The sequence below is a fragment of the Phytophthora parasitica genome, assembly GCF_000247585.1.
Source record: "Phytophthora parasitica INRA-310 unplaced genomic scaffold supercont2.18, whole genome shotgun sequence".
In the NCBI taxonomy this organism is placed as follows: Eukaryota; Oomycota; class Peronosporomycetes; order Peronosporales; family Peronosporaceae; genus Phytophthora; species Phytophthora nicotianae.
The window spans coordinates 792,684-803,094 of record NW_008649004.1 but is presented as its reverse complement, the minus strand read 5'-3'; the positions used below and the strand labels follow the sequence as shown (position 1 = coordinate 803,094).

At 52.5% G+C, this 10,411-nt stretch overlaps 8 protein-coding genes across 10 annotated transcripts; 5 read left to right on the top strand and 3 right to left on the bottom strand.

The window, feature by feature from the left end:
* Positions 1–237: 237 nt before the first annotated feature.
* On the top strand, positions 238–1,396 carry PPTG_09624 (hypothetical protein; the record flags this gene model as incomplete). The annotated part of the gene is made up of 3 exons (XM_008904642.1): positions 238–448; positions 510–578; positions 648–1,396. 3 exons carry the CDS (start codon positions 238–240, stop codon positions 1,394–1,396), a joined length of 1,029 nt encoding a protein of 342 aa, XP_008902890.1.
* Positions 1,397–1,589: 193 nt separating this feature from the next.
* Positions 1,590–2,785, top strand: PPTG_09623 (hypothetical protein; the record flags this gene model as incomplete). Its single annotated transcript, XM_008904641.1, has 2 exons — positions 1,590–2,080; positions 2,140–2,785. 2 exons carry the CDS (start codon positions 1,590–1,592, stop codon positions 2,783–2,785), a joined length of 1,137 nt encoding a protein of 378 aa, XP_008902889.1.
* A 211-nt stretch (positions 2,786–2,996) lies between these two features.
* On the top strand, positions 2,997–4,779 carry PPTG_09622 (hypothetical protein). Of its 3 annotated transcripts, XM_008904639.1 has the most exons (5): positions 2,997–3,221; positions 3,282–3,367; positions 3,435–3,517; positions 3,582–3,798; positions 3,864–4,779. In XM_008904639.1, the coding sequence occupies exons 1-5, from the start codon at positions 3,030–3,032 to the stop codon at positions 4,534–4,536; spliced, it is 1,251 nt and encodes a 416-aa protein (XP_008902887.1). In that variant the 5' UTR covers positions 2,997–3,029; the 3' UTR covers positions 4,537–4,779. The 3 variants fall into 3 exon arrangements, with proteins under 3 accessions (XP_008902887.1, XP_008902888.1, XP_008902886.1); XM_008904640.1 differs by having other exon boundaries at positions 3,282–3,517; XM_008904638.1 differs by having other exon boundaries at positions 2,997–3,367.
* On the bottom strand, positions 4,596–5,543 carry PPTG_09621 (hypothetical protein; the record flags this gene model as incomplete). Its single annotated transcript, XM_008904637.1, has 1 exon — positions 4,596–5,543. The coding sequence occupies one exon, from the start codon at positions 5,541–5,543 to the stop codon at positions 4,596–4,598; it is 948 nt and encodes a 315-aa protein (XP_008902885.1).
* Positions 5,544–5,636: 93 nt separating this feature from the next.
* Positions 5,637–6,960, bottom strand: PPTG_09620 (hypothetical protein). The gene has a single exon (XM_008904636.1). It carries the CDS (start codon positions 6,888–6,890, stop codon positions 5,715–5,717), a length of 1,176 nt encoding a protein of 391 aa, XP_008902884.1. The 5' UTR covers positions 6,891–6,960; the 3' UTR covers positions 5,637–5,714.
* Positions 6,961–7,137: 177 nt separating this feature from the next.
* On the top strand, positions 7,138–8,471 carry PPTG_09619 (hypothetical protein). The gene has a single exon (XM_008904635.1). The coding sequence runs from the start codon at positions 7,198–7,200 to the stop codon at positions 8,350–8,352; it is 1,155 nt and encodes a 384-aa protein (XP_008902883.1). The 5' UTR covers positions 7,138–7,197; the 3' UTR covers positions 8,353–8,471.
* Positions 8,472–8,634: 163 nt separating this feature from the next.
* On the top strand, positions 8,635–9,987 carry PPTG_09618 (hypothetical protein). Its single transcript, XM_008904634.1, has one exon. It carries the CDS (start codon positions 8,658–8,660, stop codon positions 9,810–9,812), a length of 1,155 nt encoding a protein of 384 aa, XP_008902882.1. The 5' UTR covers positions 8,635–8,657; the 3' UTR covers positions 9,813–9,987.
* A 29-nt stretch (positions 9,988–10,016) lies between these two features.
* PPTG_09617 (hypothetical protein) lies at positions 10,017–10,346 on the bottom strand (the record flags this gene model as incomplete). The annotated part of the gene is made up of 1 exon (XM_008904633.1): positions 10,017–10,346. The coding sequence occupies one exon, from the start codon at positions 10,344–10,346 to the stop codon at positions 10,017–10,019; it is 330 nt and encodes a 109-aa protein (XP_008902881.1).
* Positions 10,347–10,411: the final 65 nt, after the last annotated feature.

Sequence of the window (10,411 nt, the reverse complement as noted above, 5' to 3'; positions counted from 1 at the left end):
TGTTGCTTCTGGGGGTTGCTTCTTGTGTTAGGATGGCTCGTAGGTTGCAGCAAGACCTGTCGTACTGTCGTTCATAGGTTGCAGTAACGGGACTCCATTTCATGTATACCACACAATTCTTGTAAACGTTGAACTGTTGCCTACATGTCAACGTAAGCTTCAGATCTCCAGGATCAACGTCGCTCCATTCCTGCATTCACTCGCTCTATCGTACTTCTCATCCAGCCGCAGTTCGTCATGGTGCAGTCTCGCAAGATCGTCTGCCAGAAGTTGTCCACCAACTTCCGCGAGTGCACGGCCATCGTGCCGTTCACGGTGCCTGTGCTCAAGCAGGGCGAGGTGCTCGTGCAGACCAAGTACTGCGGCATCAACGCCTCCGACATCAATTACACCAACGGCGCCTATCTGCCAGGCGTTCAGCCGCCCTTCGACTGTGGCTTTGAGGCCTGTAAGAATGACTCAACGTCTTTCAGAGATACGAACAGAGACTAACGTTGTGTATTTGGCAGTGGGCATTGTGCTGGAGGTGGGCCCAGGTGTGACTAAGCTCAAGAAGGGCGACGCTGTGGCCTCCACCTGTAAGTGACCTCACCAACCATGCAACCGACTATCGACTGACAATGCACTCTTCTCTCTCATAACGACAGCATACGGCGCATTCACCGAGCACCTGGTGGCCAAGGAGCGATACCTGGTCAAGGTCCCTGCGGCCGTTCCAGAAGTGCTACCAATCATTGTGTGCGGTCTGACAGCGTCCATGGCACTCGAGTACGTGGGTAACATGAAGCACGGCGAGACGGTGCTCATCACGGCGGCTGCAGGCGCCACGGGCCAGTTCGCCGTGCAGCTGGCCAAACTCGCCGGCAACCACGTGATCGGCACGTGCAGCTCGCCCGACAAGGTTGAGTATCTGCGCTCCATCGGCTGCGACCGCCCCATTAACTACCGTGAGGAAAAGGTGTACGACGTGCTCAAGAAGGAGTACCCGCGCGGCGTAGACCTCGTGTTCGAGAGTGTGGGCGGCGAGATGTTCGAGGCGTGCGTCAACAACATCGCGCGCAGGGGCCGCATCATCGTCATCGGAGCCATCGCTGGCTACCAGGACTCGAGCACGTGGAAGCACAAACCCAGCAAGGCCACGACGCCGCTGCCGTCCAAGCTGCTGGCCAAGTCTGCGTCTGTGCGCGGCTTCTTCTACAACGACTACTTCCGCGAGTCGCACGCGCACATCAAGAAGCTCACGACGCTGGTGCAACGTGGCGTGTTGAACGCTGGCGTGGACCCAGCCAACTTCTACGCACTCGAGGACATCCCCAACGCCATTGACTACATGTACGAGCGCAAGAACATCGGCAAGATCGTCGTGGACCTCACTAAGGGCTCGCCCAAGCTCTAAAGTCTCAAGTGTTCAACTGGTCGACACAAATGTAGCCATGTCACGACTACTGTAACATGTCGACCATACATATTCCGAGTCATTTTGTTCATCCAATCTAGCAGTACAGTGCTTGCGTTATCAATGACGGTTCGTCAACACAGGCAGACTATTGGCCGAACACACTCATCGTGTCACTTTGTATTTGGCCACCATGGCAGCAAAGCTCCGGATTCCAGTGATCACGTTTAAGGAGGGGCTGGCCGACGCGGTGAAGCAGCGGCTGCTGGCGACGGATTCGCCGGCGCGAGCGCTGTTCCAGGCCGGCAGGCTGGAGTTCGTGACGCTGCCCCTGCCAACGTTCCCCCCGTCTCACGGAGTGCAGGCAGCTCCTGGAGACAAAGTTGACGCAGAGAAGGCTGAGCTCGTGGAGAGCAAGTGGGAGCTCACTGAAGAGCAGCAGGAAGTGCTGGCACAGGCCACGATCGTCTTGGGTGACGCGCACAATTGCGCGCCACTGCTCCTGACCCCGGAGATTGGACTGCCGAACAATATGCAGCATCTGCTTAAGAACGTGCAGTGGGTCCAGGGCACGTATGCTGGGGTGGAGCAGTACCTTAAGCGTCGAAAAGCAGGAACTTTGCCGCCGTCATTCCAGCTGACACGCGCCGGTGGCATCAACGGATTGGCGCAATACGTCTTCGGGTACGTCCACGTTTGTTCATGCTGTCCCTCGTTGCTGTTCTGACTTGGTTGCATTGCAGCTGGATCGTGACTTTCGAGCGTAAATTTCACGACGCATACGCGATGCAGAAGCAGAAGGTGTTCGCACAGCAGACTCTAAGATACCGACCGTTCCAGTCCGTGACCGTGGGCATCTTGGGACTGGGGGCTATCGGCCAAGCCATCGGCAGACTGGCCAAGCTGGCGGGTTTCAATGTCATCGGGTTCAAGCGGAAGCTGCGTGGAGATGAGGATGAAGCCTTCAAGAACTGCGCCCACCGCGTGTCAACGGACCTCGACGACGTGTTGCGTATCTCCGACTACATCGTCAGCATCTTGCCCAGTACACCCGCGACCAAGTACCTGCTGACCGAGGCGAATCTCCACATATGCTCTGACAAGAAACCCGTCTTCATCAATGTCGGCCGTGGCGATGTCATCTCGGAGCAGACCATCGTGCAGGCGCTCGACAGCCATTGGTTCTCCAAGGTCGTCGTGGACGTGTTTGAGAAGGAGCCATTGCCCGAGGACAGTCAGCTATGGGACCACCCCAGAGTCTTCATGACACCTCACGTCGCTGCGTACTGCTTCAAAGAAGACGTAGCCGACGTCTTCGTACCAAATCTTGACGCCTACATCGCTGGCAAGCCGCTGCAATACCTCGTGGACTGGATCAACGGCTACTGATCTACCTGCCGCAACACCTCTTAGAAAGCCACCGGTAAACCAGTATTATGGAATTCTCAGTCAAATACCGGTCACAGAACCGTTTTCATAAAATTTGGCAGTCGGTATTTCCTAACCACTTTTATTATAACTATTTCAACCGGTTTATCGGTTATGAAAACAGGCAAGGCGAGTCTCTTATAAATTATACTCTTTTAAATTAAACCTATCAAACCCGTCAAAATTGCTCAGCCAAATCTCAATCATGAGCGAGGCGCTAGACTTCGCGGCGATGGAGCACTACCGTTTCAAGAGCGACGGACTGACGACGCGAACGTCGGTGGACCAGGAGGAGTGCGAGTCCAGCTGCAACCTCTTCTTCTTCCCACTGCCGGAGCTGCCCCTGGACCAGCAGCTGCAGCTGCAGCAGCTCAGCTTTGTCAACACGGACCTGGAGGTGCGCGGCGACGGCTTTTGCTTGATTTTAGCCGATTTTAACGCTCTACTGTTTACGCAGCCGCTGTTGATGCGTGAGAAGCACATCGAGTACTTGAAGCGTGGCCTGACACGGCTGCCGGCAGGTTTCGTGTCGCTGGACGCAAGGTATCCGCTAGATCTATCGGCTGAAAGCATGATGAAATGATGGTTTAAACGTGATGAACTGCTGCAGTCGCCCGTGGATCATCTATTGGATTCTCCACGCGTTGGAGCTACTGGACGCTCTGTCGGAAGAGGTGACGGATCGCGTAATTGGTGAGAGAGTTTCGTCATTTCAGCCGTCGAAACACTCTACTGATTTGGTTTTATTCACGTTTAGGCACCTTGAAGCCATGCTGGAACGACGATCATGACGGTGGTTTTGGCGGTGGTCCCAAGCAGTTGGGCCACACGGCCACCAACTACGCGTCGTGTCTGACGCTCGCTCTGCTCGGAACACCAGAGGCACTGGAGAGTGTGGACCGACAGAAGCTGTACCGGTTCTTCATGTCGAGGAAGCACGCGGCCACAGGAGCTTTCACTGCTCACGATGGAGGGTGCGTCGTGCTACAATATTTGTGTTAGTTATCTTCTGGTGACTTTTATCTTTGTCTATTGCCAGCGAGGTGGACGTTCGCGTGACGTACTGCGTCATTTCCATCGCCAGCTTGTACGGGATTCTGACGGACGAGCTGAAGGCTGGCGTCGTGGACTACATTCTATCGTGCCAGACGTACGAGGGAGGCTTTGGTGGTGAGCCAGGCAACGAGGCTCATGGTGGCTACGCGTTCTGCTCCGTTGCGGCGCTCTACATCCTCAATGCGGTGGATCAGATTCGAGATCTCCCTGGACTGCTGCATTGGCTCGCGAACCGACAGATGCCGTTTGAGGGAGGCTACCAAGGACGAACGAACAAGCTGGTGGATGGCTGCTACAGCTTCTGGCAGGGTGCAGTGCCGGCGTTACTGGCTGATGTTGTCAGGGAACGATACGGAGACGAGGTGCCGTACCAATGTCATCAGGAACAGCTGCAGAAGTACATTCTGTTGTGTGGACAAGAGATCAGCGGCGGACTGCGTGACAAGCCGGGCAAGCCGCGCGATCACTACCACTCGTGCTATTGTTTGAGCGGTCTGTCTGTGGCGCAACATGGAGATGGCAGAGGTAAACCAGTCGTGTTTGGAGACGCGTCCAACCTGGTGGCTCGCACGCACCCGGCGTACAATATCAGCTATGACAAGGCGACACAGGCGATCGAGTATTTCAAGAAGAAGGGTCCATTCCAGCCCGAGTAGAAACACAGGTAACGTCTTCTACTTAGACCAAATTGAACTGTGTCTTGTGGCTTGATTGATTATAAAGGAGGCAGTTTCTCCGGTTTGTCGTCATGATCTTTATGACTCAGACTATGCACGGATGGAGAAACACCCAACTTGGGTAATGGAGGCTGGAAATTAGACGCAGACGAGTGTGAGCCGTGATGGCCGGGATGGTGTACGTTCAACGAGCCTTTCCGCTTCTCTCGGTCTCTAACGGACTGAATTGTTGGCGCTTCAGCCATCAAGATCGCTTTCGAGACACTGGACCCACCTCCAGCATTCCGCTGCTGCTTGAGTTTGGCTTTATCTTTCCTCCTCTGACGCCGCTGGAAGGGCGTTTCCTCGTCGTCAGAGCTCAAATTCTGCGTGCTGGAGTTGGTGTGGATGATACCACTGCCTTTGACTGAAAATGGCTGCTGAGTGGCTTTGGCTTGGGGCAGAATCTGTTTGGACTTGCTACCTGCCCGCTTGACCTTCGGAGATGGCTTCTTCTCAGCCCCAGTGTAGCCATTTTCCTCCGAGTGTGAAGCACCTAGATAATGATCCAGTGACATGCCACTGACATCGGATATCGGAGCGGGTTTCTTGGCGGATGCGGCGAGTTGAGGCGCCAACACTCGCAGAGATTCTGCTCTGGACAATTTCTCTTGCGCTTGTGCACTGTCGTCGTCTTTGACGTGGAGATAGTCACTAAGAGACATTCCAGCCACGTCAGACGGAGGTTCTGCCTTTGGACTGGATGGCTCGGACTCGTAGTCGTCCTCGTAGTTCTCTTGCTCGCTTTTTCGCTCGGATCCTTTGTCTTCATCGCCCTTTTCAGTTGCCATGACGTTGTTCTGCGATGGAATGTTGAGCAAATGCTGCGATACAAGGCCACTGACTTTGTGTGTGGCAAAGTAATCTTCCAAGGTGGAACCTGCCAATTCATCGCCGTCTTCTTTGTCTTTGCTGCCTGTCGATTGTTGCTGCTTCCCTTTGCCCATTGTACCTGCTTCCTGGCTATCATTGCCCCCAGCTTAAGACAGTCGATCGGACGTAACGACTACCCAGTCGTTTCGACCACTTCAACTCACGGTTATGGCTACACGAACAAGAAATAAATTGCATTGTTCCTAGTTTATAGCTACATGTAGCCATATTTCGAAGCCTGGCAGCTAATAGCCCTTGGACCAGTCCACCTTGTAGCGCACAGGCTCGTCCTTGATGTAGCGATTGAAGTTGTCGAGGAACATGGCGGCCACGTCCTCCGGGAACACTTTTCCTGATACATGTGGGGTTAAAAGCACCGACGGGTGCTCCCATAGTTCGCTTTCCTTTGGAAGTGGCTCCTTCTCGAACACATCCAGTACAGCCTTCGACAACGTACCTTTGTTCAGAGCGTTAATCAGCGTCTTCTCCGAGATGACGTCTCCACGGCCAATGTTGATAAACACGGGACTGTGCTCACATAACTCGAGGTTCTTCTCGTTCAGCACGTATCGTGTTGCACTCGTGCTCGGAAGGAGGTTAATGAGGTAGTCGCTCTTAGCCAGCACTTCTTCCAGACTCGTGGTGATCTGATCCGCACTCTCGGCCAGATCAGCAACGTCCTGTGCGCTCACATGACGCTTGAAACCCAACACCTTGTAGCCACAACTGCGCAGCATTTTGCCAGTGTATTGGCCGATGTCTCCCAGTCCTAAGATACCTACAGTGACCGACTGTGCAGGACGGAAGCTGATCATGTCCACACGAGCATAGTCGCGCTTGCTCTGGTATTCCTTAGCTTCGAGCAATTTTCTCTCGATCATCGTGATGTAGCCAAGAACGTATTGAGCCATGATCCTCGGCATCATGCCACCCGCACGAGTGAGTGTGAACTTGGGTACAATAGCATTGGGTCCTTTGGGTAGCAGGTCTAGATACATGTCCACGCCTGCGTATGTGGCTTGAATCCACTTGACGTTGTTTAAAACGTGCTGTTTGTCCTCTGGGAGGTTCTCCTTTGGAGCCATGAAGACCGGACCACCACCGTGCGAGTCGATCATGACGATCTCGGCCTGCTCGACGATACTCTGCTGCTCAGGCGTGAGGTTCCAGATGGGTCGACCCGGGTCCTCCATACTCGGACCATGCAGTGGGTCTTGCTTGTTGGCTACCAACTGTGGCAATGGGATGTCGATCAACTCCAGTTTTCCAGAACGATAGAGCTCACCGGCTGGAGAATCAGAAGCTGCGAACGCTTTGCGGACATTGTCACCAATGCCGGCGATGAACGTCATGATGGGTACACGCAGTGGAGACGTAGAGGACAAGGAATCCGCATCGGTAGGGTTTGTGAGCGCAGTCATCGTCGCAGAAGGTCAAAGTGTTCGGGAGCTCTCTAGATCGTAAATGAGCTCTTCGTCATGGATACATCCGTCAGGTTAGGGATTATCAGATGAATACGTCTGTCAAACGATATTAAAATCAAGTCAAGTGTGCTGGAATGATCAGCTCATATATTCGATACATTCATTTGATTACATTTTACCTATAGTTTGTATCTCAACCAATCACAATGATTCGATGAGCATCAATACACAGTCTTTATTATGAAAACATATGGGATGACACTGTTATGCCAAAGAGAGATATCCCACCACGTGTCCTGTGCTCATGCCTGCCGCCTCGAAGCTCCGTGTTCCTGTCGTGTCCTTCCTCGATGGGATGGGAACTGCCATGCGCAAGCAGTTCGCAGCCTCGACGACCCCAGCGGGCGACCTATTCCGGAGCAGACAACTCGAAATCGTCGACATTCCTGTCCCCATGCTCGTCAAAAATGCGCAAAACCCGCTGAATGGCCACAAAATGGACGACTCGGGCGCCCCCAAATGGGAGCTCACGACCGACCAGCAACGGGTTGTAGAGCAGGCCAAGATCGTGGTCATGGACCAACATTCAGGGGGCCCGCTCTTCCTGGCGCCCGATGAAAACCTGCCCAAAGACAAACACAATCTCCTCCGCAACATTGAATGGGTGCAGGGCACGTACGCAGGTGTGGAGCAATATTTGAACCGACTATCGCATGGCAACAACGCTTTGCCTAGTGACCAACTGCCACAGTTTATATTGACAAGGGCAGGAGGATTCTTGCCTCGGATCATGGCCCAGTACGTCTTCGGGTACGTGACGATGTTGGAACGAATGCTACTGGAAGCACGAGACTTCCAAATCAATCGCGACTATGCGAGAGAACAGTTGATTCAGTTCCGACCGGCACAGAACGTGACCATCGGCATTCTGGGACTCGGAGATATTGGCCAGGGGGTGGGCAGGATGTTGAGAGCTGCGGGCTACAAGGTGCTGGGCTTTAAGCGTCGAGTTGGCTCGGAATTGGATCTGGAACTGGCCGATTGTGCGGATCGTATCACACCAGATCTGGATGAAGTGCTGTCCAAAAGTGACTATCTGGTCAATGTGTTGCCCAGTACCAGTTCGACACGGTACTTGTTGACCGAGGAGAACTTGGAGCTCTGTCGGGAGCGTAAACCAGTTTTTATTAACATTGGACGGGGTGATGTCATCGCTGAGAAGACGATTATCAACGCTTTGGATAATGGCGTGTGGTCACGCGCGGTGTTGGATGTGTTTGAGAAGGAGCCACTCCCACGTGAGAGTGCGTTGTGGTCGCACCCTTCGGTTCTACTCACCCCTCACATCTCGGGGTATGTTTTTGTTGAAGACGTGGCGAGTTTGTTCGTCGACAACTTGAATCGCTATCTACGTGGCGAGCCAGTGCTGTACAAAGTAGACTGGACGGCGGGGTATTGATCGTCCAACTATGTTGGTGTTGAAACACAACTGCTAGGTCACAAATAGAGATCTGGATATGTAAGTGAGACTTTTGTAATGTTTGGGGGATCTAATAAAGAATAGTATTTCACCTGGAAGAGGAAAAGTTACAACTTTGTTACCATAAGCAAAAGTGTTGCTTGCTGTGACAACTACATGTATGTAATCATCAGTTCAGCCTCCCAAAGCATGCCATCTAATCGTTGAGATTAGAAGTGGAGTGTCAACCACCACACGTTTTGTTCATTTGTGAAGTTTCCTTCTGCATTCATCATCAGCTTTCAATGACCTCCACCTCAACGCTTCGTGTCCCCATTGTGACCTTCCTCAATGGGGTTGGCAAGGCTATTCGCAAGGAATTTGCTGCTTCGTCGACCCCCGCTGGGGATCTCTTCCGATCGGGGAAACTGGAATTCGTGGACATGCCTTTACCTACACTTGTAGGGAATATCCAAGACCTTCATCACGGACACAAACAAGATGATACGGGTGCTCCTAAATGGGACCTCACGTCTGAACAGGAACGTATCCTAAAACAAGCTAAGGTGATCGTCATGGACCAGAATTCGGGTGGGCCACTACTCATCGCTCCGAACGAAAACTTGCCCCAAGACAAGCAAGAAATCCTGAGTAATGTCGAATGGGTACAGGGAACGTATGCAGGCGTTGAGCAGTACGTGAATCGACTACTTGGTAGCCAAAAGACTGTGCCGGTTGAAAAGTTACCAAAGTTTACATTGACTCGAGCTGGTCGATTCTTTCCGCAAGTCATGGGGCAGTACGTCTTCGGATACGTGACGTTGTTCGAGCGTATGGTATTGGAAGCTATCGAGTTCCAGAGCAACGGGGAGTATGCGAGACCCCAAATGGCTCAATTTCGACCTTCACCAACTGTAACAATCGGTGTTCTGGGTCTTGGAGACATCGGACAGGGGGTTGGTAAAATGTTACGAGGAGCAGGCTACAATGTGCTGGGCTTTAAGCGTCGTGTGAGTCCTGACCAGGAATTGGAACTGGCTCATTGTGCCGACCGTGTAACATCCGATCTGGATGAAGTGCTGTCCAAAAGTGACTATCTGGTCAATGTGTTGCCCAGTACCAGTTCGACACGGTACTTGTTGACCGAGGAGAACTTGGAGCTCTGTCGGGAGCGTAAACCAGTTTTTATTAACATTGGACGGGGAGATATCATCGCTGAGAAGACGATTGTCAATGCTTTGGATAATGGCGTGTGGTCACGCGCGGTGTTGGATGTATTCGAAGAGGAGCCACTTCCACGCCACAGTGCATTGTGGTCACATCCCTCTGTTCTGCTCACTCCCCATGTCGCTGGGTATCCGATCGCCGAAGATTCGGCCAGCATTTTCGTGGACAACTTCAATCGCTACCTGCGTGGTGAGCCGATGCTGTACAACGTGGATTGGACAGCAGGATATTAACTCGAAGTTGTCCTCATAGCTATCGTTTTTTCTGGCATACTCAACATGATTCAGTTAAACACAACGCTCCACTTAAGAAGGTTAATCCAATTCCTATGGAGAAATTGAGCTACTGTAGATGGCGTTTTCGGTTTGTATCAACTTTTTTGGTCTGCAAAACAATTTCTTCGTCGAAACTCAAATTTCGCAACAACGGCCAAAGGCCTAGCTAGGGATCTTCAATCCGCGTCGACGTTGGTTAGCCCACTTGGTCTTGGACTTGATCTTCAATAGATAGCTCCTCAATTTCATGAATGTACCGCGAATCGGCCCCTTCGAGAAGATGGAGGGGAAGTGCACGGCCGCTCGCTCCTCGTGGTCCGTCCCCAAGTGCTTCAAACCGACCTTCTTCTGATCGACGTCACTGAGAAGCACGCGATTCTTGTCTGTGGCTCCATGATCTCCAGGTTGTGTGCTCGCAGTAGCAGCAGCTAAACTGTCAGTGCTCGTCAGAACAACGACAGCAACCGCCAAAAAAATCTCAGTCAGACGCATCTCGTTTGAATGCGGTGGCTTTCGCAGTAGAACGCAGACTTGGAAATGAAAGAATGAACACACCT

What these genes read in the sequence shown, in the direction of transcription:
- PPTG_09620 (XM_008904636.1), bottom strand. Translation starts at nt 6,890, where the DNA reads ATGACTGCGCTCACAAACCCTACCGATGCGGATTCCTTGTCCTCTACG.
- PPTG_09619 (XM_008904635.1), top strand. Translation starts at nt 7,198, where the DNA reads ATGCCTGCCGCCTCGAAGCTCCGTGTTCCTGTCGTGTCCTTCCTCGAT.
- PPTG_09618 (XM_008904634.1), top strand. Translation starts at nt 8,658, where the DNA reads ATGACCTCCACCTCAACGCTTCGTGTCCCCATTGTGACCTTCCTCAAT.
- PPTG_09622 (XM_008904638.1), top strand. Translation starts at nt 3,030, where the DNA reads ATGAGCGAGGCGCTAGACTTCGCGGCGATGGAGCACTACCGTTTCAAG. An exon ending in TTCGTGTCGCTGGACGCAAG is followed by an intron (nt 3,368 to 3,434) that starts GTATCCGCTAGA and finishes GAACTGCTGCAG; the next exon opens with TCGCCCGTGGATCATCTATT. An exon ending in TTCACTGCTCACGATGGAGG is followed by an intron (nt 3,799 to 3,863) that starts GTGCGTCGTGCT and finishes GTCTATTGCCAG; the next exon opens with CGAGGTGGACGTTCGCGTGA.